Source organism: Triturus cristatus, chromosome 6 (genome assembly GCF_964204655.1).
Source record: "Triturus cristatus chromosome 6, aTriCri1.1, whole genome shotgun sequence".
Lineage (NCBI taxonomy): Eukaryota > Metazoa > Chordata > Amphibia > Caudata > Salamandridae > Triturus > Triturus cristatus.
Genome location: NC_140589.1, coordinates 928,406,148 through 928,433,196, shown reverse-complemented (window position 1 = coordinate 928,433,196; position 27,049 = coordinate 928,406,148). Strand labels below are relative to the sequence as shown.

Below are 27,049 nucleotides of genomic sequence, written 5' to 3'. Positions count from 1 at the left end.
AATTTATAACAGTTGAACATAAGATTACATTTATCCTAACTCTGAGAACAACATATAGATAACTTCAAAGTGACAAGTGCATATAAGAGAGGACATACTGCTACTCGATTAAAAACCCGTATGCTTAAGAATTCAACAGCGTTAAAAATAAAGAATAAAGCTGCCCGAAAAGGAACAATACAGTACTTCAAAGTGTTTAAATGTGCTGTGGTCATTGCTATTTATCATTTCCTCAGATTTTCTTCAGTGCAACTCCTTATAAAAACGTTGCACTATTAGAGCTCCTCAGAGGAGAATAACATTGCCAGTTTGGAAGCACTTAAATTTTCATACTGCATACAGGGCCGGACTGGCCGTGGCTGGCACCGGGCATTTCCCTGGTGGGCTGCCAGGGTGGGGACCGATTTTCTGGCGGGCTGTTTTTGTAACCGACCGGATATCAGCCCCCTGCAAAAAAAAGCTGCTGCAGTGTTATCCATGCGCACAAGCCCCCCCCCCCCCCCGCGTGGCCGGTCCAACTCAATTGCCAAGGCCGGTTTGTGTTCCCAGTCCGGCCCTGACTGCACCTGTTCAAATAACGGTCAATACTGGAAGCCAACATCTCCACTGGTGTTCATGCTCAGCTACCAAGACTAAGGAAGCAGGAAACGGCATCTAAAAAAGTGTGTCTTGAGTGAGTTGGGGTGGGGTAGCCTCTCAATCCTCGAGGGCTTACTGGGAGAGAGCTGATCTCCCTCACAGAGAGCGGCGCCATAGGCAAGTGGGCCACTTCTTCAGTTTGAGGACAACACAACGGTTTTTGCAACAAGAGAAGACATTCTGTTGTGTAAGGGGTCTGGAAATGTTCACCTCCAGCCATTGACTGAAGGTCGAAGCAATAGTTATAGAGAGGATTGAGCAGGGGGGATTGGTTAATATACAGTATATGTTGTCACATGAGACAAGAATGGTTGATGTAGGAAACAAGGATGGTTGGTCGATGAAATAGAGGTATAGCTAGACATGCAACAGGTTCAGTGAGTAGGTTCACTAGGGCACAAGAACGCCCTGGGCCCCTGGCTGAGGAGAGACAAGTAGGATTTACTATAGAAGGAAGATCAGTAGGCCCAGAAATTGAGAAAAAGCATAAATGGTAAAAGGAGGAAAGCTAAAAAGAGAAGGATCATTTGTATAGTGGGTGTGAGAAATTTCAGATGAAAATGTGTATTTGTTCATTTTGAGGGACGTAGTAAGTTGTGCTGCAAATTAGGCAGAGCGTGTAAAAATGTGAACTTTATCCTGATTCAGTAATAAAACAGAATTTTTGGGGAACAGGAGTGTATCCTTGTGCTTCCTGCCCTTCTTCCAGTATCTGTCAGGTTTGGACCTTGTTTTAACAGCACTTTCTCACTTTCTGGTCTCTATTTGCATTGTATCCCTTGTCGTTCTACATGTCACTGGCCATATTGCATCAGTTTGCAGTTGTATATAACACAGGTCTTGTTACATCAGTTGGCAGTGTGCTTTCAGTAATAGGTGTTGTTGCCCAGGAACCAGGTACCATCTCCCAGGCAAAATCTGAACAGTAGAGTCCTCATCTATCCAGGTGGAAACTGGATGGATCCCCAATGTAGAGCATGGAAGAGAGGGCACTTGTCCTTTTCCCCCTTCCACAAAAGGATAAAAGCTGAATTTGCCTCCCAACTCGATGTGCAAAGTTCTACATTGCATGTGAGCCAAATTCTATGCAGCCAGTGCATTAAACCCATTAAGTTGTTGGTAGTGCTTCACTTTGGCCCCTAGATCGAAAACCTATTGCTGGACCATGTTACTGAGAATTTGATGTGATGAAAATATCCATAAAGAAATGAGTTACTGAATAGTGAGTCACACACAATGGAAACAAAGTTACATTTAAAATGAAACCTGCCTGTGTTGATTTTGAGTGTATTATTTAAACAGTGCTTGGAATGGAAAAATAGAAGTGCAGGTACTCTATACCATAGTACCTGCTTGTTTCTGAGAATTGACGATACTCTCCAATTAAAAGTATTACGTCACTCTTGAGAAGCGCCGGTATTCTCCCCCTCAAAATAAAAAAGTGCTGGTACTCCATACCGGACAGTACCGGCACATTTGAAGCACAATGTATGTGTGTGTGTGTGTGTGTGTGTGTATATATATATATAATATATACACAGGCCTTTAAGTGGGCCAGGTCTCACCGGTGCTTAGCACAGGTAGTTTTTTAAAGGGGGCCTCGAAACGGGTCTCTGTGCCCTGGCAGAGGCGGTCCGTTTTTCCCCAGACTGCAGTGACAGCAGGCACATTGATGTGCCCGTGCTCACAATGTTCACGACTCACTAGTGGAGAAGTTACGGCATGACGTCATGCCAGGTGAGCGTTCTAGGGGAAGGGAAATCCTTTAAAGAGAGTCATTTTCTCTCGGGATTTCCCTTCTCTTTTTCAAACTCAGAAGCAGCAACGTTGTCTTGGTGTCACCAGGGATGTAAGTGGAAGCTTTTTCAATATTATATACAAGCCATAGTTGCTGCTTATTTATCTTATGCAACTAACAACCATTGACAAAGCCAATAGTCCTGCCTTGTTGTAGGTGCAATGTTACTTGTCGTAGTATATATCTGGATTCAATGACAGAAACCGCAAAATATGAGTCGGCGGCTCACTATGCTAAGGACAGATGTTTAGCTTAGGTGTTTTAAGTCCCGCCCTTAATTACATTGCCCACGCCCCTTTATGAGATCCCCCAGTTTTTTCATTCACTTAAAGCCCTATATATATATATATATATATATATATATATACATATATATATATTATATATATATTAACTGAAAAACCCACAGCTTTCTGGGACGTTATAGTTAGTAGGACATTTCCCTCGTACAAAACCAGAGAAATTCGACCGTTATAGTTAGTAGAGATAACTATAACTCGCGCCCCCGCAATGCACTGCTGATGACGTCACATATTATATCATTCTCGACATGGTCAGTGACATCTCAAATGACATCACTGATGACATCATCCAAGTGATAAAATACAGACTACCATGTTCGAAACCTTAGACACACCAATAGCAGTTAGTACATACCCACTCAGTGATTCCTGCGGCCCCCCTCCCAACTATTAAAGCCCCGGGGAGGTAGTGGTCCCCGAGGCACGGGGGTCCGCTACAGACCCCCACATTGGTAATAAGTTTATGCCCCGGGGAGGTGGTGGTCCCCGGGTCGTGTGGGGGGGGGCTCTTCCCCACACACATTTTTAAAAGGAAAACAGAGCAGGGGAGGTGGTGGTACCAGGGGTTGCGGGGGGGGGCACGTGTCCCCCCACAGTTTATTGTCAAAGCCTCAGGGAGGTGGCAGTCCCCAGGGATTGGGACCCCCCACACATTTTTTTTACATATCTATATATATATATATATATATATATATATATACCCTAACTTAAAAGTCAAACATTATATTTTGCAATGCAGACGATTGTGGAGCTGTTGCCACAAACCCCCCTCTGTGTATCTCGGGTGGCCCCTCGTCTGAAATGCTGGAGCGGTAAACTGCTTGTGTAAAACATACTCGAGAGCATCCAGGCAAATACAAGCTCCCCGGCGTTTTCAGATAGCGGAGATTTGCCGCTGCGTCCAGGACACGACAACATAGGAAATGGATCCCCTGGAGTCACGGAGACAGCTCAGGAGTCACGCGTGTGGTAGACATGTGAAGAAAGGGAGTCGCAAACAGCACTCTCCTAAAAAGGCAGGCCACGAGAGAACAAGGGGTGCATGAATAATGCACAACGATGGTGTGTGACTCAGTACACAAGTACTTTTTTTCGGGTGCAATTGTGCTGCCTGGATTTTTCAGGGATCTAAATCGCATGGCGTAAGCTAAAAGGGCAGACTGATGGCCAGCGTGGGGATGGTAACCTGGCGACGCGGCTATGTGTTAAAGTACACATCTCAAAAAGGAACTTACTCGGTTCGGAAGGACACCTCATTTCTAGTAATCAATTGTCGACTTCCTGCATTGACACTCTAAAATGTTTCCTAGAGCTATTGCGTAGAAGTTGGAAACGTTCCCTCGGGTAGGGTGTGTGACACTGGCAGGTGCGCAGCAATGCATTTTATTTCTATCCAAGCATCCTTCAGTGAACCATGGGCCACTGGACTCACTGAGCTATTTTATAAAGACTTTTTATTCGGCAACGAATGTTTTTTTATTTTATTTACATCTTGCTAAAACATCCCGCACATCAACGGGTTCAGAAAGATGACGGCGCTCAGGTTGCATCACAGGCCCGCACTGAGCGGCACCCATGTGCTTCTTTAGCAGCCACATGGTAGGGGCAGCCCCGGACACAGCGCCCTTCCTTCCACCCGCCCTCCTGTGCACGCTAGCGGCTGTGCTGCTATGATCTCAAGTCCTGCCCCTATCCTCCCCTCACGCTCTTTTTCTCTCTCTCTTTGGCCCTGCGGCGCCCCTCCTGCACACCCCCCGGCGCGCCCGGCGCAGCAGAGCGGGGATCTGGCTGGAAAGGGCGCCTCTCCCCAGCCGGCCTCCTCCCGGGGCAGGGCTGGGCGCAGGCGCAGCCCGCCGCGGCGCCAGATTTGGCGGGAGGGGGTGTGTCCAAGGGGCTCTTTGTTTGATGGAATCTCTGTTTACAGACTTTTTTTTCAATCTTTCATCTCAACCTGTTCCCTCCGCCCCTCTCCCCTCCCTCCTCCAGCCCCCTCCTCCAAAGGTCCTCTCCTCCGCTGCATCTCCTCATGAGAAACTTTAATTCTGGTGGTGGAGCAGCTACTCTGAAGGCAGGCAGCACCTTCTTCCACCCCCTGCACCGCTCTCAGGATGGCAAGGCGACCCAGGAACAGGTACACGCGCACAAACCTGCTTCACGCAGCACGTGCCTCGGGCTTGCTCTTGGCAACTTTTCGGGCTCCAACACTTTTAAGATTACGTGCTGTTTCAACATGAAAACTTTCAGTTTTGTTTACGCATTTATTTTCTAGTCTCTGCACTTGACGCTAGTGGACTCCTAGTGTGGTTCACTTTAAAGTTTTGGGGATTTGTTTTCTTGGTCTAGCCAATTGAATTTAAACTAAACACCCGTGCCGCATACGTGCGTATTATTTTTATTTTACGTGCATGCGTATTTAAGTTTTATTTTAAGTCTGTACATTTAGTACTGAACGTTTAGCATGAGTGTTTATCCAGTGTACTTTAATTAAGGTATGTGATGTTCTAAGTTTCTGTACTTCCAGAATAGTGGTCTTATATGCGGCAGCTCTCATGTCCATTGCACTTTAAAGTGTTGTCTGTTTTTGTGCTTTTAAGATTGTACGCTTTATGGTTTGTTCTTGGATTGTTCTATTTCGTGTGCTACTCCTGTGTAAATTGCTTGTTGCACATCATTGGAAAGGGAAGACAGTGGAACAGGTGCATTTGCTTATTTGCGCGTGTGCTGCAATGCTCCGGAAAGCATGCCTCCTTTGCACGGAGCGGAGGCAGCTGAAGTAACGAGCAGCTTGTTGTGGAGCTGTTGCCACAGTGCCCTGGCATGGCAGCCCCGGTGCACGCGGTGTGCACTCGTTGACCCCGAAGGAGGGCAGGGCACCCCCGTGCACACCGCCATCTCCTCTCCTGCGTGTCTCAGCAGCAGTGCCGGCGCGGGCAAGCCCGGGGAGTACCTGAGGCTGCATACCTGCTGGAAGCGTGCAGAGCGAGCGCGTGTTTGCAGGGGATTACACCGGCATATGGCAGGCGCGCGGTTAGGCTCGGTGTGCGCTCAGGGCGCCAAGCGGCGCGCGGCCCGGGACCCCATTCATTAAGCATGTCGCGTCTGTCAGCGCTGCGGGAGGAGCGCAGGTTCTGCAGGTGGCGGGGGCGTGCGCGGGAGCTGCAGTGGGTGCCGCGGCCCCTCTGCGAGTCCCGGAGAGCTGTCAGTGTGGGTAGAAGGAAACATGGAAAGGGACCATGTGCCAACTTTTCTTGGTAATGCATTTCAAAGAGGAGGCACTTTAGGAGACGTGAAAAATATAATTATTAGCGGTCGGGTTACCCGGACAGCAAAAGAGCTACTGGGACGCATGCATCGGGCTCTGGACTCTCTAACGGGGGTTGAAGCTGTGCGCCTGCGCCTCTGCAGCATGGCTCTGGGCGTCCAAGGTGCACATGGCACCTGCCGCCTCAACCCGGACAGGTGCACGCGCCGGCACCTGACCCCCTCCCCCGCTCCCCATGCCCGGAAGCCACTCTAGGGCTTTTCTTGCACCTGCCGTCATTTGCAGCGGGCACCACATCCCGCCCTGGCACGGGGGTGCGCAGCGGCAGAGTTGAATTGTTTGTAGAGACGGAGTTCACATGCTGGGCAGGCTTTTCACTGTTCAATGCTGTTTCATTGCCGTTCTGGTAGAAATTAACATTTTCTCTGGGGAATGCCTGAAAGTCTTTTTCGAAGTTGTAGAAATGTTAACATTCTGCCTAAAAGTAGGTACTGCCCTTCGAAAACCTAGGCGTGGGGCCGACCTACCCTCCCCACACACGTCTCTCAAGCTGTCAAAGAAGACGGGAGTCGACAGTTCATCAGAAAAGGATAGTGCATAGCTAATATTGTCTGTCCTTCTGTTAAATTACTCTTTATTAATGATGTTTGCAGACACTGAAAAAGGTGAAGAAGACGCCTCCTAGCCAGATAAGCACTGCCATTCCTTTAAATGTTTGATGTAAAAAAACACCGCAGGAAACGTGAACATTTTTGACTTATGGTGAGGTTGTGGCCTTTTTTGCATAATTTCCCCGAGAGATGCTCCCATCGGTTCCAATACACCTGCCCACGTGAGAGGAAAACAGGGCGTGGTCTGAAGCGTGTACCCAATAACCCCTGACCCAGATCCTGTGTTCACACCTGGTGCATGCATTCTTCCTATGTGACACGTGATAGGGATCCCTTGACCCCATCCCTGGCAGAGGGAGGACATACACCTGCCTTTTGCACATGGTCGGATTGTTACACTCAGGGAAGCGGTAGCGCTATTTTCCCCCGTGGTACAGGTACAACGAAGTGACCTTCAGTGACCTTTTCTTTCACTGCCCCGAAGAGCATTTCCCTCTTCAAGTGAGCATGTTCCAACTCATGATGTTTTGGAAGTGTAGAGTTGAGGTGCAGTGGCGTAGTACAGGTAGATTTTGGCACCTCAAAGATACACAAAGGCCTTAGGCTGCCAGCGGAGGATGCCCGACTCACATCTGGGACCACAGGACCCATATTAAACCCATGGTGAGGTGATGAGATAGAAAGATTGTTTGGTGCTGGTTGGGTCTCAAGCGTGCTGTCACAGGATTCATTTTTTTTTATTTTTTTTTTGCTGTCTACATTGATCATTAGACAGCATTATTTTGTATCGAAACTGTTCGTTGACACTCATTGGTGTAGTTGGGTAACTATTTTGAAGGGCCTCAGCAAACATTGACATTTTTTTCGCCTGAAAAGTCTGTGTGATGAGAAGATAGACTATAATTCCGTTTTTGGCTTTCACCAGACTAGACGGGGACAGTCCCGTCAATTGAAACTAGCACAGTGAAAGAACACATTCACACTCAGCATTACCAACTGCGCTTTATGGCTACCTAGGTTTGGGCGTGCACAGCATAATCTGCTTTGTCTTCAAACTCCCCCAAATATGTCTCAACCTCACTAGGGCCTCAGTAACCAGGTAGCGGTCAGCCAATGCCCTTCAGGGAAAAAATAGACAGGGTGCAAATGGGAGGACACATGCAGTCCTGGAGAAAAGGGGCGCGAGCGGGAGCCCAGGCAGTCGTGCCTGCTGTGTTTGAGATGGTGTAGCAATGTACCACCGACCATAAGCCACTCTGTATAGTGTTGCATAACAATCTTTGCTTCTGCTAACGATAACACTTCGAAATGTATTGCGCTTGAGAGCTCTAGAGCACGCGGCGGTATTGTGTTGTATAGATGAGGCTGACAATGTTTCTAAGACCCTTTTACCAAATCTCCGATGTTGACCGATTAAAAGTGAGCTCTAAATTGCCTAGTTACATATTTATAACAACAGCAAACCAAACACGGGCCTCGCCATTTCCTAACCGCCTAGGCTAAATGAAGAACATGTGAAAAAAAAAGTTGCCAAATCAGCAAGTTTTTATTTTTTTAAATGCATTGATCAGTTTGAAGTTTCACTTTTCATCAGCGCCCTGCCGAGTGACACATCTGCACCTCACCGCTGTGGTAGTCATCCTGTTCCCTGGCAGGTTTCTGAAAGCATGAGCCGTGGATCCCCGGGTCAACCCTCACAAACTTAAGAGTTTGGTCTGGGCCTAAAACAGAAATAACCATTGCTCTCCAGGACACCCGCTGCATCCCTCTTCCAGTGATGTGCTGTCTCCCCAGTGAGCCACCAAACATGAAGGAGTTGTAATATTATTGTTCTGTAACATAGCCATGCTATGTTCACTTGGGGGTACTTGCCAGCAAATGCCCAGCTGATATTTGCAGTTTGTGTCAGAACGCAGCCTGGGTGAGGCTGCCTATTGCCTCTTGGTAGGGTACTTTAACAGAGCCGTGGGGCTGATTCACAAAGGTATTTGTGAGTCCCCGAAGTAGTACACCTGTATTCAGTACAAGGGTCTTAACACAAGCCCCTACAGTAAAGGAGGGACTCCACCCTTCAGTTGTCCCCTTTCCACCCAAGGCATATGAATACTTTTGAGCTATTGGGGGCCCTCTTTGCCTTCACAGGATATGCCCCATCATTTAGCATTACACCACTGTGTACTACATTATATACTCAGAAATGCCTTTGTGAATTGGCCTCTATGTGATTAGTTGCAAAAATGCCATGTTTAAGTTCTAGGTGCTTAAGAGCCAAGATTAACTAATTGTGTGAAGAAATTGTGAACTAGGCGAACTGTGGTGAATTCCCCTTGTGTCATACAGGACACGCGTGGGAGGTTTTGCTCCTGCACAGGGCGCGGTGGGTCAGCGCAGCGCGAAGTCTGATTTTAAGATGTTAGTCGCGGCACTGAGATGGGTTTCTCACTCAGCGGGTTACTGTGGGAACCGTACACTGCAGGCCTGCCTTTGTCTTTACCTGGCCGTGAAGTGCGCGTGGGTGTGTTTGGTGTTCTGTATATTTCCAAAACAGCGTGATCTGCTCAGTGGCCTGGATTTAAATTCGTTCTGTACAAGGACTAGTGTCCCAAGTTTGTGTTGTCCACAAGTTCTCAACAACGCTGGCCCCATACGCCGTATCTTGGTAGGCAGTATTAAAAATAGTACTAATATTTCTGTTTGTAACTTTCATCAAGATAAATGTTATTGTATATTAATTAGACCATTCACCTTGATGCTCGATTTTCATGATATAACAATGTCCTGCTGTTTGTCGAAAAAAGTTTTTTAAAAAGTAAGACTTCCGCCAACACTTCTCCCACCTTTCTTAAGAGTAAAGGCATTCTTATCTTCTAAAAAGACAATGGTGCCCAAGTGGGCAGTGACAAGGCCCGCGTTTGGGGTTCGTGTAGAAAATGTGACTGCATTAGTTTGGGGGTCAAAGACACTGGCATATGCACGTTAATTGAACCCCAGCATGATTTCACCTCTCTGGAAGCAACATGCTTTAAAACCTCACCTGTTCGATGGCTGCCAAGTGTAATCTGTCACTGCTTTCACAGCCAGAGCAGGCCTGAACTTGCACCGCGCCGGTAAACCGGCCAGCCCTTCACTCGTATCTGTGGATACCGAAAACAGTAGAACCTGTTCGAAATCTTAGGACACCAGAATGCAGAGCAAAATCTTGCTGTGCCAGTTTTTCAGATTCTGCCTTTTGTAAAGATCGCTGTGTATGATTTACTGATACTCCTGCGGGGGGTATATGGGGTGGCGTGAACTCCCAGTGCTCACTCCAGTCTGTTTTTGTTTTTTGTTTTCCCTCAGTATATATAGCAGCGATGAAGACGAAGAGGAAATTGACATGTACGACCATGACCACGACTACGACGGCGTGCTCTGTAAAGGCGGGAAACGCCACTTGGGGAAGACGCGATGGACTCGCGAAGAGGTAAACGCTGCCGAGGAACTGGAGAATGGCAAACAAACGGCGTGTGTGTTTACCCCAGGATCCGCCATTTGAAGGGATTATCTAAGCCCTTGATCTGCTATATGCCTCAGACAGCGCATCTGAGCCTTGACAACCCCTCAGGACACTCTTCACACAGTAGTGTGCTGCGAGGGTGTCCGCGGGAGGACTTGGTGTTTGGAGGCACTCCACTGTTTGATTATCCAATTCTGGCCCTTTGTTGTTTGAGAGTGGTTGCTAAGTGAGAAGGGAGGAGCCTTGTTTCCTACTGGAGTCAACACTCGTGGCCTCTGCTTGCTTTCCTATGCACAGGGCATCTGCCAGACTCTAGTCACCGCTTGTCCAATCTAAGGTTCACAGAAGAAATGTAGAAGGCAAGTGGCACTTATGCTCGCTCCGATTGGCCCTTTGGTTGCATATAAACATTTTTATAATGGAGTTTCTGGGTCCTTGTCTGAGAGCGACCCCGCACGAGTAGTAAATTAAGGAGAGGAGGGTTTTCTCATTGACAGCCAATACAAACAATGTCCTTTATTGTAGAGGTTGGAACTCTCTTCCAATAGTCAACATTTAGCCGTTGAGTGGATAATCCTCAACAAACAGAATATTTTCTCCTATCTAGTAAAACAATACTGTATGATCTGGCTTATAATGAAATGCAGATATACATTGCTGATCTGGAATTTTTCTGACTAGGGTACTACCCTATCATTTCAGTCTACTAATATATGATTTCAGAACCACTCATTCGATTATCCTGATATTCCATTTCAGTCTCACACGTTATCCTTTGTGATTTTTTGCCCAGTAAACATTTGGTTTAGCAGAGTGAAATGCAGTGCAGTTGTTTTCCCTCCTGAATTCCTTATCATTCTCTTTCCATCCCACTCGCCGTATTCATCATGCGCACAAGCTATCCTATTTTGGTAGCATGCCATCTGTACGCCTAAACCAGAGAGCCCTTCAGCCATTATTGCCTTGGAATTAGAGAAACCTTTTATCCAGTTAACCAGTTTCCTCAATGTTTTTCGAGAGACCAACTGGTCCATTCCTTGGGATGCACACACTCTCTTTATTCTTTTTCGCCTCCTCCTTATCCGCGTTATCAAGTAACAAAGGAAACCTATTTACATACTTCCCTTTCCACATTTTGTCTCTCACCTCCTGTGAAATATGCCTACCCAGCCATTCCCAGGAGGATCGCAATTTGCCCAAACCTAAACTTGATAACACTTGCACCATACCTGTTGCTGTAGCCTCCTGCTTCTTGGCCTTGTCATCCTCTGATGTCGTACTTGTTTTCGGAGGTTCTTGTTTGTTCTTGTTGGAAGATATTCCACTAGCCGCTGCTGCCCCTGCTAGCACATTCTGCACTCCCTCTGGTTTAGACCATTCAACCTGTGCCACCAGCCTCCTGGCCTTTTTTAACGCATCCCCTCGTCGAACAAAGCCCCACAGCCGACTGCCGGGGTCCAGGTTCCTGCCATAGCTAACCGGGGAAGTACTGCTACCAAACTGGCTACCAAATCTAGGTGCCCAGGGACCCCACCAGATAGGCCCTCACATACAACCGGTATCACCTGACTCGGGGCAGGTGTGGTTGCTGGCACCACCGGAACTGGTTGACTGCCCCGTACCTCCTGGTGAAACAACTGCTGGTACTGCCCCACTCCCCCAGCAGCTGGGACCTCCACCACTGGAGCGGAAGGCCTCGTGGGCTTAGTGTCCAGTGACCTCGGGGCAACAGGCCCCCACTCGCTTGGCTCTAGACCTCATTGGCACCGCAGTGAATGCCACTCAAGGTGCTACCCCAGCCCGTCTGGGCCTCTCCTCAGTCCCTTTCTGCCCTTCCACCCTGCTCTGTATATCCGCTAAGGACTGTCCCATATCATCCATCCTCTGCATCATGGCCTCCATGAACTCCACCATTCGCAAGCGCTTTTCCCCATCATGTAGCAATCGTGCTGCCACTGACATGCAAAATACAGACACCGAATAAAACTTCTACTATTTATGCTAAGCAATCCACATCACAACAAACCACAGGCCGCAATACTTAGCACCAAAACTATTAAAGCCCCTTGCACAACTCGTTAAAGCACTATTTTCCAGTAAGCTCTACACAGCCTCAATGAAAACAAATCAGCTCCCCCACTCCTTGGGACTCCATAATCCATTCAATGCTGTCCTATGGTTTTAAAAACAACTCCCCTGCTCTACCGGCAGCAATAAGCGTCCTAGCACAATAAGCATCCCTTGGGGGAGATCAGGAAACACACCACCTCCTCCCTTACCGTAAATCTGTATGCAGCTCAGCGTGTGCCGCAGTCTGCAGCTGGAGCCACCACCGCAACACCTATAATGCGGAGCCGGTGAGTATGCAGTGTTTGCTGATGTTCCCGTGCTGTACCTGTAAGAAAATGAAGAAAAAATAGGGAAACTCAGTTGCGTAGACTGCCTTGTGTAGAGGAACAGCTGTGGAGCGATGAAGGAAAAGACCGCTCCACAGCCCCTTTTAAACCCCGGAAGAAACCGTTCGTGTCCGGCTTCGGACTTGCCCCCTCGTGCCGCCCAATCAGGGCGAGAAGCGGGGTGGGTGTTGGCCGCGTCACAATGCGCACGACCCCCGCCCATCCATTGGCTTCGGGAACCAACACAACCAAGTTGCCCAAGTCCCGATTGGCGCCTTAACATTGTACTTGGGCATCAAGGCACTCCTCTTCTGTGGAGCTCCACGGATAAGCATGGGCCCAGTGTCAGAGAGGGCCATACAACTACGGTGGACATAGGGGAGGAAGGGCACTCCTTTGGGGGGGACATAGGCCCATAAAATTGTCTTCGGGAATAAGTTAGTGGGTTACCCAGAGGTAGCTGTGGACATTCTCCACCAAACTTGGATGGGTTAGGCTACCTCTTTTGAGGTTGACCCGCAGCCACTTCATGCCTGTCAGTCCTTGACCCTGCTGTTCTTCCACCGTAAAAGGATTTACCCACCCACGCTAATCCTGATTTTAGATTTTGGAAGAGTTGTTTCAATCTCTGCTTTGCTGATTTGTTGTTCCGATTGTAGTAGTTTTGGTGGTATTGCGTATCTTTCTTTGTTATGTTTTGGGCAGGATGGGGTCATGGTTGGCAGTAATACATTTGATCACCTTGGCATATGAGATGTTTTACCTTTGGGAAAGTTTCAGTAAACATTTGGTTTACAAGAAGGAAATGCAGCTCAATTGCACTTATTCCCCCTCTGTGTTCCTTGTCCATGGGTCCTAGCCCTAAACGTGAGCTATTTGTTTGAAGCCGTGGTGTTCTTTGATAAAAGCATGTCTCCATTTCTTCCAGAGGGTAGCTTCTACATTTTGCATCTGAAGTCTTCTAGGAAGGTTCTTCCTTTTTCTGTCCCCCTACCTTGAGTTACAGTTGCCAGCGCTCTTCTCTCCACACACCTACAGTACAGTAGTAGTCTAGACACTGTTTCGGCCTACTGAACGGAATGTAGCAATACCTCAAGTCATATGGAAAGAGCCAGTCACTGCTCCTTTGAGACACTATTGCTGACTACCTGCAATTCATTTCACTGCTTCCTTTAGAACCTTGTATTGGCTGTCTATAGTACATATCACTGCTGTTTTTAGGCCCTTGACCTGGCTGCTTGTAGTCCATATCGCTGCTGTTTTTAGGCCCTTGACGTGGCTGTCTGTAGTCCATATTACTGCTTTTTTTAGGCCCTTGACCTGGCTGCCTGTAGTCCATATCACTGAATGTTTGAGGCACTTGACTAGGCTGCCTATAGTCTATATCACTTTTTTTAGGCCCCTGACTTGGCTGCCTGCAGTCCATATCACTTCTGTTTTTGAGGCCCTTGACTTGGCTGCCTGTAGTCCATATCACTTCTTTTTGAGGCCCTTGACTTGGCTGCCTGCAATCCATATCACTTCTTTTTGAGGCCCTTGACTTGTCTGCCTGTAGTCCATATCACTTCTTTTTGAGGCCCTTGACTTGGCTGCCTGTAGTCCATATCACTTCTTTTTTGAGGCCCTTGACTTGGCTACCTGTAGTCCATATCACTTCTTTTTGAGGCCCTTGACTTGGCTGCCTGCAATCCATATCACTTCTTTTTGAGGCCCTTGACTTGTCTGCCTGTAGTCCATATCACTTCTTTTTTGAGGCCCTAGACTTGGCTACCTGTAGTCCGTATCACTTCTTTTTGAGGCCCTTGACTTGTCTGCCTGTAGTCCATATCACTTCTTTTTGAGGCCCTTGACTTGTCTGCCTGTAGTCCATATCACTTCTTTTTTGAGGCCCTTGACTTGGCTGCCTGTAGTCCATATCACTTCTTTTTGAGGCCCTTGACTTGTCTGCCTGTAGTCCATATCACTTCTTTTTTGAGGCCCTAGACTTGGCTTCCTGCAGTCCATATCACTTCTTTTTTGAGGCCCCTGACTTGGCTGCCTGTAGTCCATATCACATCTTTTTGAGGCCCTTGACTTGGCTGCCTGTAGTCCATATCACTTCTTTTTTGAGGCACCTGCACTGACTACCTGTAGTTCATGTTGTCGTGTAGGTGGCATTGTGATGCTTACAACATTTTCCCAAATCAGTCATTGTTTCATGACAGTGGATGGACGAAAGGTTGATTTATTGATTTGAGAAACAATCCTATCACCTGCAATTTACGCTTGTATGTCTTGCGGCAGATGCATTACCTCGCTGATATATCTGTGCCCTGCTGTTTGCACTGGCTTCCAGTGTGGCTCTCTATTCAGTCAAAATGGAAGGGTTAGCGGCACGTGTCCTTTAAGTTTTATTATTATTATTACTTCATGGACATTTTTGTGGATCCGGGTAAGTGCTTAAAAATGTTGTGGTTGGGGCAGACTAAGCCAGTCAACATTTCGTTGTTTTCAACTGACGTACACCTTGATAGGAGCTTGAAACTCTGAAAGTCATCATTTGTCTTCTGTGGAGCATAGTCTTGTTTTGTCACCTCTGAAAAGCATTTACACTTTCTATCACCTTTTGATATGCGGATCGCTATCGGCACAGGGATGTCTATTGCCCTCGGGCTTTCAATAACAAATCCATCCACATCCTTTACATGCCAGTTTCAGGCGTATCTCTGAGAGAACACTGAATGAGCAAATCTTCTTGAAGATGAAGATTATAAAGCCCCATCCAGCTCATGGGTGAAAGCTGTGCTTTATGCACAGGTTCTGAACACTTGAACATTGCTTTGGAGAGTGTAGTGTTCACCATTCTTACAGCCTCTTGGGACTGCAGACTGGTTGTGTTGTGGGTCACTTGCTATCCATGGTGACTTGGTTGGACGAGCTGAGTAGCTTCCTATGCCTCTTTGCTTGATGGGCGGCCTTTTGGGTGACTGGATGGACTGCTCTGTGTCTTCAGTGGCGGGTGGTGTCTTGGGTGACTGAGTGGCCTTGGTGGTGCCCTGTTGGCAGGGCTGTGTAAGTCCGAGGTTGCTGATATCCTGGATGAATGGATTGGGTATTTGGTATCCTGTGTGAATGGGTTGGGTGGGGGCACACATTCGTTACATTGCAACCTCAATCATTTCTGCAGCCTTCCCCCAAAAATGTGCTTAAATGAGCCATCATGTTTGTTTTCAATATGTTCTTCCTGCACTGACACCAAAGTAATCCACTTTTTTGGTTGGACAAGTCAAACATCGAGTAATGCATAAGGTACAGGGTAATTTTGTAAGGTGACGTGTTCTTTTCCAGGGAGAGAATCCGTTTCCATCCTTTGTGAGATGTTTTGGTGCGTATATTTTAAAACTAGAACCAATAAAGTGTTCTCAGGTCATCATGCTCCCATGCCAAATAATGCATATACAAGTGTATCAGACCTGTCAGTGGAGTTTAATGTGCAGCTTTGGGGCCGTTTCAGGCATGAGCACTTTTCAGAGTATTTATTTTCTTGTAAAACCATATTAGTAAAAAAAAAATACAATTGTTTGGCATTGGCTGTACACACGACCCACATTTGTAAAGAAATAATGGCAATTTTACCGAGAGCCCAAGATTTTGCTATGGAAATTACGAAGCCACGGTTGTTGTAGGGATGGGGGTGGGATCTAGGGGGTCACCTCTGAGTGCTACCAGCGTTTGCAAATATTGTTTTCAAAGCTCAATATATGATTTCAAACCAAAACAACAAAAAGTGCATTGCAAAATGTAATAGGAAGGACCAAATAAATCTGAAGTGGAATCTATATTTAAGCATAAAGCTAATGAAATAGATCACCACGGTGTATAATAATTAAAAGCAGACCCTAAAAATCTATGGATTTTTTGTTTCGTCATACATTAACTTAAACCACAGATTTCTGCATTAAGATCCCCAGAGCCTTCCAAGTGTGCCTTTATTTTAAATACAAATTAATTAATGTGCAGGCTTAAGTGGCAGCCTCACCAAACCGCTCCTAACGAGTCAGCTGAGATGGTGGGATGGGATTGGCTGCAAAGCCTTCCCGGACAGTGAAAGATGCATCAAAAGTAAAGAATGACTGGCAGAGTAATAGGGTTTTCTTTCCACGTCTCAGGATGAGAAGCTAAAGAAACTAGTGGAGCAGAATGGCCCCGAAGACTGGAAAGTTATTGCCAGTTTCCTTACTGTAAGTGGAGATGATTGTGTATATCTGTGTGTTGCGTTTCATGGTAGCTATGACATGTTTGCGCCACTTTTTTGCCGCATTGGTAGGATTGGCGGTGCACGGCACTGACCCTATTCCCCCACCATCTTTGCTGAGGAGTTAAGGGTTGGGAGGTGCGGTGATTTATGGGCTGCATCAGTTTTCTTTGCTTCTACTGAACAAACAGGCTTTGCTTTTATGTGACCTGGGGAACTTATTTAGAAGCCTGCTTTTTTGTTGAATGTCTTCTACTTGTTTATTATGTATATGGTTTGTGCTCTCTGTGTTGTGTAACAGAAACTGCATATTTGGGTCGGTGGGTGATCTGAAGGGGAGTGGATAAAGGAGGAGGTCATAAAAGGGATGGCAGACCTTTGGTATTTGTTGCTATTCAGATAGTCCATTGATTGGCAGAATAAAGATTTCCAGCCACAAATGGCAGCTCATTTCACTCATTTGTAAGAAAATTAAATTTTGCATGGGCACTGTTGTGCAGACAGTCCCATGTCTCCCTGGGTACCACGTCTGCCAACTGTAGGTGAGTCTGCAACTTCTTATTGTAAGGGTTTTGCTTGTGGGGTTTCTGTGGAGAGGTAACATAGCAGCCTCCCTGCTTGTGTGTGTTTAGACCAGCATAGGTTGTGAAGTTGTAGATTATCTCAAAGGCACATTATCAGTATGAGGCAATGAATTCCTGCATGCTTTTCTCCCTAATACAATTAGAACCGGACCGATGTCCAGTGCCAACACCGATGGCAGAAGGTACTGAACCCTGAGTTGATCAAAGGGCCATGGACCAAAGAAGAAGATCAGCGGGTAAGGGTCTATCAAAGGGTTCAGGCCCCAAAGCAGGGGTGGAAAATAGAAATATCACATTGTACCCAAGAAAGCGCTAACAGTGGGGTCTGGAAGTACTTGAATGCGTTATGGAAGTGTTTGGATTATAAATGGGTGATAGAGGGCTTTGACCCTACAAGATGTTGCAGACATAAGGTTTGAAAAAACACTCAAAACAATCAGTAGTTTCCCAAAAAGACTGCTGTATGCTATGTTTCTGTCACAGCGTTTGCACTTGCGGCAGGGTGCTGAGTGACATTTCTGCTACTTGACACGCTTTCCTGCCTTTGTTTGAAGGTGATTGAACTGGTGCAGAAGTATGGGCCGAAGCGGTGGTCTGTCATTGCCAAGCACCTGAAAGGAAGGATCGGGAAGCAGTGTAGGGAGCGATGGCACAACCACCTCAACCCCGAAGTGAAGAAGACCTCCTGGACCGAAGAGGAAGATCGCATTATATACCAGGCACACAAGCGACTCGGAAACAGATGGGCTGAAATTGCAAAGTTGCTACCTGGGAGGTAAAGTGTATACCAGTGCAAAACAGACAGATACTGAAATTAGCGCAAAGGCACCTGCTCTAATATCTGAGGATGAAATCCATTTTGAAGCCTGCTTAGATATAAGTATCCCATTATATTTTATGTAAAAGTAGCAGATCTAAAGTGTCTTTAGATACAGGTTCCCCTTTTTAGCACAATACAGTCACCAAAAGGAGCTTTTAGTTTATGTGTACGTTTTTGTGTTTTCTTCTATTTTATTTTAGTTTTGACTACCATTGGAAATCACAAGGGTTTTCCTATATCTCAGTTGAAGAGTTTTTGAATCACTCCAATAATGTGTAAATGAATTAGTCGGTAGAAGGTCTGTAGTTGGTATAGCTTAGGATATATTTTCTGTGTCTAACCTTTAATGCCATATGATCTTTTACATTGAGGTTAAAGGTGACAGTGTAATCCCTTTCAAAGTACTCCGCCCGTGATGCTATGTACTGCCTGATGTCTTAAATTAGAAATCTCCTATGTGCCTTACTACAGGTCTCTTGATTGTTTCCCAATTTCTACTCGCACAGTCAATGCCTGCTTTCTCATTAGATACCCCGTTGATTGTGGCGAACATGTTGTATATTTCTCTCAACTATTGTTTGTTGAATTAGTTCCACGCTGGAAAGGAGAATCGGCAAAAATAAATGAAATAACACGTCAAATGTTACCTCTGCATTTAGAGCCCAATGGACTGGCTTGCGTCGAGCAAGAAAGATCATCGCAATTTGCTCACATTGCGATTGATGATGCAGTGAACACAGCTTTCAAGAAGTTTTAGGGGGTAGATAGTTTTGCTCATGACGCGGCATTTCTTCCACCTTTGTAAAATGAGGTAGCCATGACAGCTAAGCACCTAATGGGCAGGTGTACAAGGGGCAAGAAAATATGTACTAGTTGCCCTTGTCGCCAGTGTCAGCAGGCAAGCCAAGTTATGGTGGGAATTAAACTTTCCTCCCTTCCACCCCTCTTGGGTAGTTTCTAGAGAAGAGCGGTGAAAGCATATTGGTGGTGGATTGTGCACCCTCTCTGTTGTTTGTTGATAATTAATCATAGAATTGAGGTTTGGCAGCTGCGTTTAGCTTGCAAAACATGTTATAATCCCATAAACAAGGCTGTGGGAAGTCTTCTTTGTTGTAAGGTCTATAGATATACGTTCAAGTTCATCGGAGGTTTTGGCTTATGAGACTGCAAACTAATGTTTGTTTTTCTGTTTAATGATCCTGCACAGGACTGATAATGCTATCAAAAACCACTGGAATTCTACCATGCGTCGAAAAGTGGAGCAAGAAGGTTATCTACAGGAGTCCACCAAAGCCAGCCAGGCCCCGGCAGCCACAAACTATCAAAAGAGCAATCACTTGATGGGCTATGCCCACACTCCAGTGTCTGCACCGCACCCTGTAGCCGCCCACCCCCGAGTCAACAACAGCTGCAGCAGCTACTCCTACTACCATGTCTCAGAGCAACAAAACGTAAGTTTGCAGTTTTTTTTATATTAGTTGGCTTGTGGATTAGCACCGAATTGTTTGCCTGAATTGCACCCCTTGTTTTTGCTGTTGCAACTGAGTTCTCCTCTGCTGCGTTCAGCACCACTTTTCCCATTCACTTAGTGGGGTTGACGACACAGACCTAGTTCTAGGTCTCTGCCGTATAATCAAGAGAAGCCGAATGACTATGGTTTTAACAGGGATTGGCCCTCTTAGCAATGTCCATTCTGTTATTTTCACCCACTCTTGTTTTTTCAAAAAGTAACACATTTTTCACTATAGGTGACTCTGAAAGGGCATGCAAATGTCAATTCTTTGCACTTAAATCACATTTTCAAAAGGTCAGTATTTAGGGGACTTTAGATGGAGTCCATTGAAAATGCCATTACCTCCCAAGTCCCACCTGTCCTCGTCCCATTCATAAAAAGTGAGATATTACTATCTCATGACAGAAAAAAAGAAGGAAGGAAAACTGGCCCTACCCCACCCCCTCCCTCTGGGAGTACAAAAGAGTACCATTCCCAGCATTCCTCTTGTTCTTTTTTCTGTCTTTCAACAGAATGGGACAAGGATGCAGGAGCTGGGGAGTGCCTGTTGGCTTACTTGCTGGCTTCGCATGTAACAGAGATGTGTTTGTTATCCCTTCCCAATACTCCACGCTTTCTTTAGACCCCTACTACCCACAGCTAGTCATATCTATTACAGCATAGACTGCAGGCTCTGTGAGACCTAGCCTGCTTGTTCTATTTAGTCAACCAGGAATGCTCCCAACATATGCACCCTGGCCCTCTTCACCTTATCCGAATCCACGCCAAATGAGATCTCAGGTGGACAGTACCACTTAAGATGCACCACGCTCCAGCCCACAGCCATACTGATAGACCACTAAGTCTGCTCACTGTTTTTTGCAATTTTTTAATTTACTTTCGAGCCTCGCGTGAGCAGACTTTGTCCGCAACACCTTTCTTCACTTACAGAAAAAAGCAGCTTTTTTTAGTAATGAAGATTACTAAATTGCTTAATGTAGAAGTAGGCATCAAGTACAACACACGGGGACGAGAGGGAGTTGTTGCAGAATCTGATGATGGTGGCATGTCTTGACCATGGTCTTGTTTTTTTCCAATTCTCTCTGCACGCAGGCTCCATATCCAGTTGCGCTGCATGTAAATATCGTGAGCGTGCCCCAGTCCGGCACTGCGGCTGTCCAGGTAAATAACTACAAAATGGCTGCTTGGGCGGGATCCTTCATGGGCTGGAGGGAGTGATGCGCAAGTTGTATATTATTCAGTATTACTCAGACACTTAGAACCCAAACATGTCCAGAGAGGGAGGGAGGTTTGAGTACTGTGAACTGAAAGCCAACATGGGGATTTTTAAAATGTAAATGAGCAAATAACCCCTACGGTAGCAGCAGTCATGTAACATCTGACAAAATAATTTGTAAGCTGAAATTAGTGACCCTGGCGTTATGACACTTGCCTTCAGCCTACAGGCACATTATAGCGCCGATGTGGCAAATTAACCCTTATGTTCTCTTTTTCTGTTACATGTTGCGTTCAGAGACACTATAATGACGAAGACCCGGAAAAAGAAAAACGAATAAAGGAGTTGGAGATGCTTCTCATGTCTACTGAAAATGAGCTGAAAGGACAGCAAACGCTACCAGTAAGGAATTAATTTGCTTAGGTGTAAAGCTAATTTCTATTAATGATTATATTGTGTGTGCCCATGTTTCTACAGTACTAAAATTATGTACACTGCCTACTGCACACTGGCTTAGGAGAAAAGGAAATTGACATGAATTTACTTAAACGAATGTATGTCACACAATTGAGGTGCATTGTTCAGAATTCCTAAAGGGCATAACACAGGCTCAAAAGAGCTTGGAATTATGATGTTGTAACCACTTTTCACCTGCTATGTGGTGGATGTGGTATAAGATAGCTTCTCAGCTGTTTATATAGCTGATGCATTATTTTGCATATAGAATGGTGCCGTATGACGTGAAACGTTCATTGATGGAAGACGAATTTGACGTTAGCCTGGCTGAATGCCTCTCAATGGTGCTGGCTATTAAAGAATCCCGGCCATGGTGACTCCATTTCATCTTCATGCAAAATAATATTGGAAACCAGTGGTAGCCCCAGCATTTGTCAACCATTCAAGCAAACGTGTACTTGAAACCACTACTTGCCACTACTATTTTCTGCTAGCCTTTTGAAGTGTCTCCTGTTGCATGACTTGGCTGAAATGATGGGATTCTGTTTATGTGGCCCTTCATGGAACTGATGTAAACTGTATTCATAGATAGGGAACAGAGAGGAAAAAGGCAGGATATACAAGTGACATTGAGTACGCTAGATCCACAGACGCTAGATCCACAGATCATTAAAGCTATCGCCAAGTGCAAAATCTTTTGTTAATTCATTCGGGTACATTTCAGGTGGATTACATGTTCAAAAAAATAATGTTGCAAGTGTGTGTGTGTGTATATATATTTATTTTCATGGGAAAAACACGGGTTAAAGTGAGGTTAGAGCTAGCTGTTGACCTGATATAAGAGCTAAAGTTTAAAAACCGAAATAAACCCACTGAAGTTTAGTCAACTAACTATAACTTCCGCCTCCATCATACGCTGCTTATGGCCCCACATATTACAACATTCATGACATGTTATAAAGATGTCATTGATATCGCTGATATCTGGATTGACATCATTGATGACCTCACTGATGACACAATGCAATAATTGTGACAGCGACCTATCAGATTTGTGGACTTTCAATAATTCAACAAGCTACACCAGCGCCCAATTTTCTTTTATCAATCAAGTGGTAATGTGTATAACCTTTGACTACATGCTGAACATATAACATATCTGTAAATCAAGCACATTTTGTGGCTGGTACCCTCTTTTTACTGATATTAACCCGCCAAACAAACAAAATGCCTCCATAGACTTTAATGATGTCCCCACCTTTAGACCTTGAACACCCTTCAAAAAAGAGTTCATATTCTGTTCACCCTAACTGAATCACTTTCTTAAAAACATCACATGCCCCACGATTTTAGCTCGAGGTTGACAGCTATGCATTTGCCACTGATAAAACACCACTCGCCAGTCACCAATAGTCAAATACACTCTATGCATTCCTAAGATGAGCGCAATGGCATACAACCTTGGAGCCATGCTTACAGCCCTAGTGTGATTTAAACCACCTCTATGTAGGCCATCGCTATATTCTACATTATTTAGCGATGTCTAATGCCTCAAAATCTTTAGGGAAAGTCCAGAAATAAACATTCACACTTTATAAATGTCCTTGTTTGATAGAATTTGTTTAAAGCACGTTATTACAACTATTTAACCTGGGCACATGCCTAGGCATCCAATGATGGATAATCTATTGATAACATAAGCTTTGGCTATTTTTACACTTTTTTTGCGACATTCTTTATCTTTAAGCCACAACCCACTTTGAAACCTGACCCTGTAACCCACATCAGGTGCACCCAGACGTTACCTTGTTCAACATGGAGTAGTAGTTGCACCCAAAAAGTTACTCGTTTGTATATAGTGCACCATATGACTTTCAATATACACAACCACACTTGCCTTCAGGGCTTACACTGTTTCCATTATGTGCACTCAAACGTGTGCACACAGTAACTATGCAGTATGACTATAAACCTTTTACTAACAATTGTCTTCTTAAAAGTCCAGGCCTTGTTCTCAGGGCCACTGAAATAGTGCAGTTGTGTGGCTGCAGCATTTCATTCTATTATTGTAGATTTGTCCAATGAATCCATCATCGGCTGAATAATCTGCACATTTTAACAAAAAAAATGTTTCTGGCTCAAACGGTTCAAAAGTTACTAAAAACACAGTGGCACGTGTTGCCGTGCAGCGGAAGGTCATTTGCAAAGGTTGACTGGCCACCTTTAAGTTGCATATTGGCATATTTGGTTGGTAAACTGAACTAACAGTGTGCAACCAATGTCCAGACAGTGTTAATAAGTGTAAAAATGACAAAAGGATAAAGTAATTTTATCACAAAGTGTTACACATTATGTGGCATAATTTACCCTTTGTTGCTGCATAATTTACGCAAACCTATCTCATGATTTGGCCCTCTCATGCTGCATAATTTCAGTGGCCCTACTTGTACCCAACCCACTTCCCTCCTGCTGCGCAGCATTGGTTTGACCCCTAGCCCAGCCCACTCCAGACATCCAACCCACAGGCCTATGGCCTGCACAGAGTGACTTGCCACTGGATCTGGCCTCTGACAGACCCTTTTTAGGTCGAGCCTAGAGCCAGCACGCAAGCGCTGCTCTGTGAGGCATGCTGTATTCTGTCTGTGGCTTTTGAACACACCCACCACTCGTCCACGACTTTTCATTGGTTGCGTTCCGTGCCTTTGCTAATTCCATAGTTTACGTTTGTGAAAAGCGTGCATTTGGCCCGCCTTGTGGGTGTTTTGTTCCCGCCCTGGCGACTGCCCCGCTACACAGATCTTTTTTTTAATATGGGTCAAATGTTTTCTTTAACTGCACTACTTTTTCACTCACGCCTTAATTGCTGTTTGAGCGTGCAACAGCTCACAGTGTTCAGCGCTTCAATTAACCGTACTGGGTACTGAAATATTGAGTGGTGATTAATGTCTCAAGACGTTCGTACTCCTGCTACGTCGGGCTCTGGCAGACATGGAATAGCGTCTGTGTCAGCTGGTTATTGGTTTCCAGCTTCCCTGTTCCCGTAGCGCTAAACAAGAAAGAAGAGCTTTAATGGTCGGTTTTTAGGGAACGTAGTCTGCAGTTCCTAGAGGCCGCTCCGCTCCTCCGTTGTTGCCTCTCAGACTCTGCAGGCACCCCACTGTCTGTGCTAGATCGTCCCAATTTTATTGCACTTGTGATTGCATTTGAGTACATTGGTGTAAATTGTTAATTGGTGCGAATGATATTGTCACCCCTCCCACTCCTCTCTTCCTGCTACTTCTGCCCCTCTCAACCCCATCCATGCTGCTTCTTCCCCTCGGACCACAGGTCCATTTGGCTTCTTCCCCTCTCATCCCCGTGTGCATTTGGCTTCTTTTACCCTCATCGATGTTACTACTTCTTCCCCCTCACCCCATTCTGTGTAGCCCCCTCTACCCAATTGGTAAAATCAATAGATCGCCCAAAGACAAGACCTATTGGCTTTGCCAATACTTGTTTTCCCTAGTACCAGCACTGGGATCTCAGTACCCATGGAGGTACCTCGTTGGGTACCACAACACTAGGCATTGGTACCAGGTAGCCCACTAACCACATTTGTTTTTTGTTTCAACATTTTGACTTATGGGGGGATTACTTTTTAGGAGCCCCCAAATCAGACTGGGGCCAGGTTCGCACATCGTGCCCCCTTATGTGGCCTTTGACTTTTTTCAGTACTTAGGAACATTGTACCTCTAATGGCTTACACAACATATTCTTCAGGTTGTGCCAGGGCAGATCTGGACACCTGCGTTGCAGATATATATAACTTTTTCACAGTGTTGACACCGTCATGCGGACCACAAGCACCTTTTGCTATGCTATGTTTTCAAAGACAACTAAACAAACGCATATCCACCAAATAACAAAAGTCATGCTTTCTGAGTAAAGTTCTAACTTTTTGCCAAATTTTTTGTAATTTCGTTCAGCCATTTTTTTTTGTATCGGAGAGCAAATTTTTCTATGGAAATTAAGATGTAAAATGGCACTTTAGGGATCCCTGCCCCTTATTTTTCTTGGCCCCACTTCACGGCTTGGTACAAAGTTTGCCATGAAGGAATGAAAGTGGATGAACTTTTTGTGTGTAAATCTTTGTGCAGATTCGTTAAATGGTACAAGTTACTAAAGAAACAAAAAACGTCTTTCCTCTGGAAGCTGATCTAACTATAAAACTACACATTGGCGACTGACACTCTGTTTTATAAATACCCCTGACCTTACAAAGAAGAGCCTGACAGTGAATTGTGATGATGTGAAGCCCCAGTGAGTGTCTTAAGTAATGACCTCAAGATCTTAGTTGATTTCCCGTCTTTTGATTTATACGACTGGGTATATTTTTTTTCTTCCAAAACTTGCTGGTGGTTTTCCGTCCCATTACATCTCACATTAACATTCATGTAAACTGTTCTAATGGTAGGTTCTGATTTCTGTATAGATGAATCGGTGTCTTGGCACTTAGTACAAATAGGGTGACCTTTAAGTTGCAGTTAACAAACGTTTTTGAAGCATTTTACAATATAGGTTTTCCTTTGTTAGAATAAATGTGATGTCCCAGGTAGTCTGTAATAGAAAATGGATTTATGCTTTAATATGAGAATTGCACCACTTCATCTCTTACGTACAAATGTAGACGCATCCGTTTACCCCCTGGGTGTAATTTACGCACATGGTTTTAATGTTGTACCTTTTTATCATGGCGGGGGTTGCATAATCTCTTCTTTAAAGGAGTGAGGGCTAATGCCCAAATAGCAAAGCATTGTTAGCATTATTGCATCAAAATGTCTAAAGAATTGATGAGTTTAGTGAAAAAATTGTGTATTCTGAGAGACACTTTTCCTCCCTCCTGATCAAAATGCTCTTAATTGATGCAAGAGAACGGAAAACTTTCCAGAGGTTCTGTGCCTCTGCCCTGGGAGTCCGTGTCAGATCTACATTATTTTAGTTATAAAAGTTTTAAATGAAACCGGGAGAATCCAAGCAGCAAAATGTACAAAACATGTATGAGGACCACTTGCAAAAGTAATGTTTTAGTGAATTAATCTAATGTACGTTTTATTCGGTTCACTTCATCCCTGCACCTTCGCACAGATTGTTAAAAAATATGTCTTTTACAAGAATCTGAGCACGCTGATTAATTTATAAAATAAATAAATACACGAAGGGTCATCAACGTTTTGTCAGGAGCCGGCCGACGGTGCTGTCAAATGTCGGTGAGGAATACAAGGAAGGGCTCCATAGTTTGGATTTCACCTAATGCCCCTTTATTCCACACCCTACACTTCTGCCTCTTTATCTCACCCTTGCAGGTTCTTTGTCATCCCTTGTTTACACTTTTGTCACCTTCTCTTATCTTTCTCTTCCACTTTCTTTCTTCCCCTTCTGCCTTTCTCGGTCGTGCTTTGGGGCATGAATTGCCCGGTCCCCAACACCCACAGCCACCAGCACTAATTAAACGCTGTTTGACCTTTTCTCTTGTGACCCTTCTTTTGCGGGACACAGAAATAACAAAAGAAAGCCCCTGCCTTGAAATTCCTATTATCACCACCATGTCCCTTATGCAAAGAGAACTCGACCTTCAGCACTGTGCAAAAAGTCTGGACATTTGCTTGGGGGGGAGGGCAAGGAGGGGGGCTTTTACCGTGGCCTGGCCCTCACATGTTGGTGTGACTCAATGTCGTAATCCACC

The 27,049-nt window shown here is 45.3% G+C and overlaps 1 protein-coding gene across 7 annotated transcripts in view; it reads left to right on the top strand.

Annotated features, from left to right (window-relative positions):
• Positions 1–4,629: 4,629 nt before the first annotated feature.
• MYB (MYB proto-oncogene, transcription factor) overlaps positions 4,630–27,049 on the top strand; it is a 41,306-nt gene continuing 18,886 nt past the window's right edge. For 3 of the 7 annotated variants that reach the window (XM_085611606.1, XM_085611605.1, XM_085611603.1), the window contains exons 1-8: positions 4,630–4,870; positions 9,952–10,075; positions 16,653–16,724; positions 17,466–17,558; positions 17,877–18,097; positions 19,350–19,593; positions 20,748–20,816; positions 21,169–21,273. In XM_085611606.1, coding sequence (XP_085467732.1) covers positions 4,848–4,870; positions 9,952–10,075; positions 16,653–16,724; positions 17,466–17,558; positions 17,877–18,097; positions 19,350–19,593; positions 20,748–20,816; positions 21,169–21,273 — 951 coding nt within the window. In that variant the 5' untranslated portion in view covers positions 4,630–4,847. The remainder of the gene's footprint in view (positions 4,871–9,951; positions 10,076–16,652; positions 16,725–17,465; positions 17,559–17,876; positions 18,098–19,349; positions 19,594–20,747; positions 20,817–21,168; positions 21,274–27,049) is intronic. The other 4 variants (XM_085611610.1, XM_085611607.1, XM_085611604.1 and 1 more) reach the window with 2 other exon arrangements.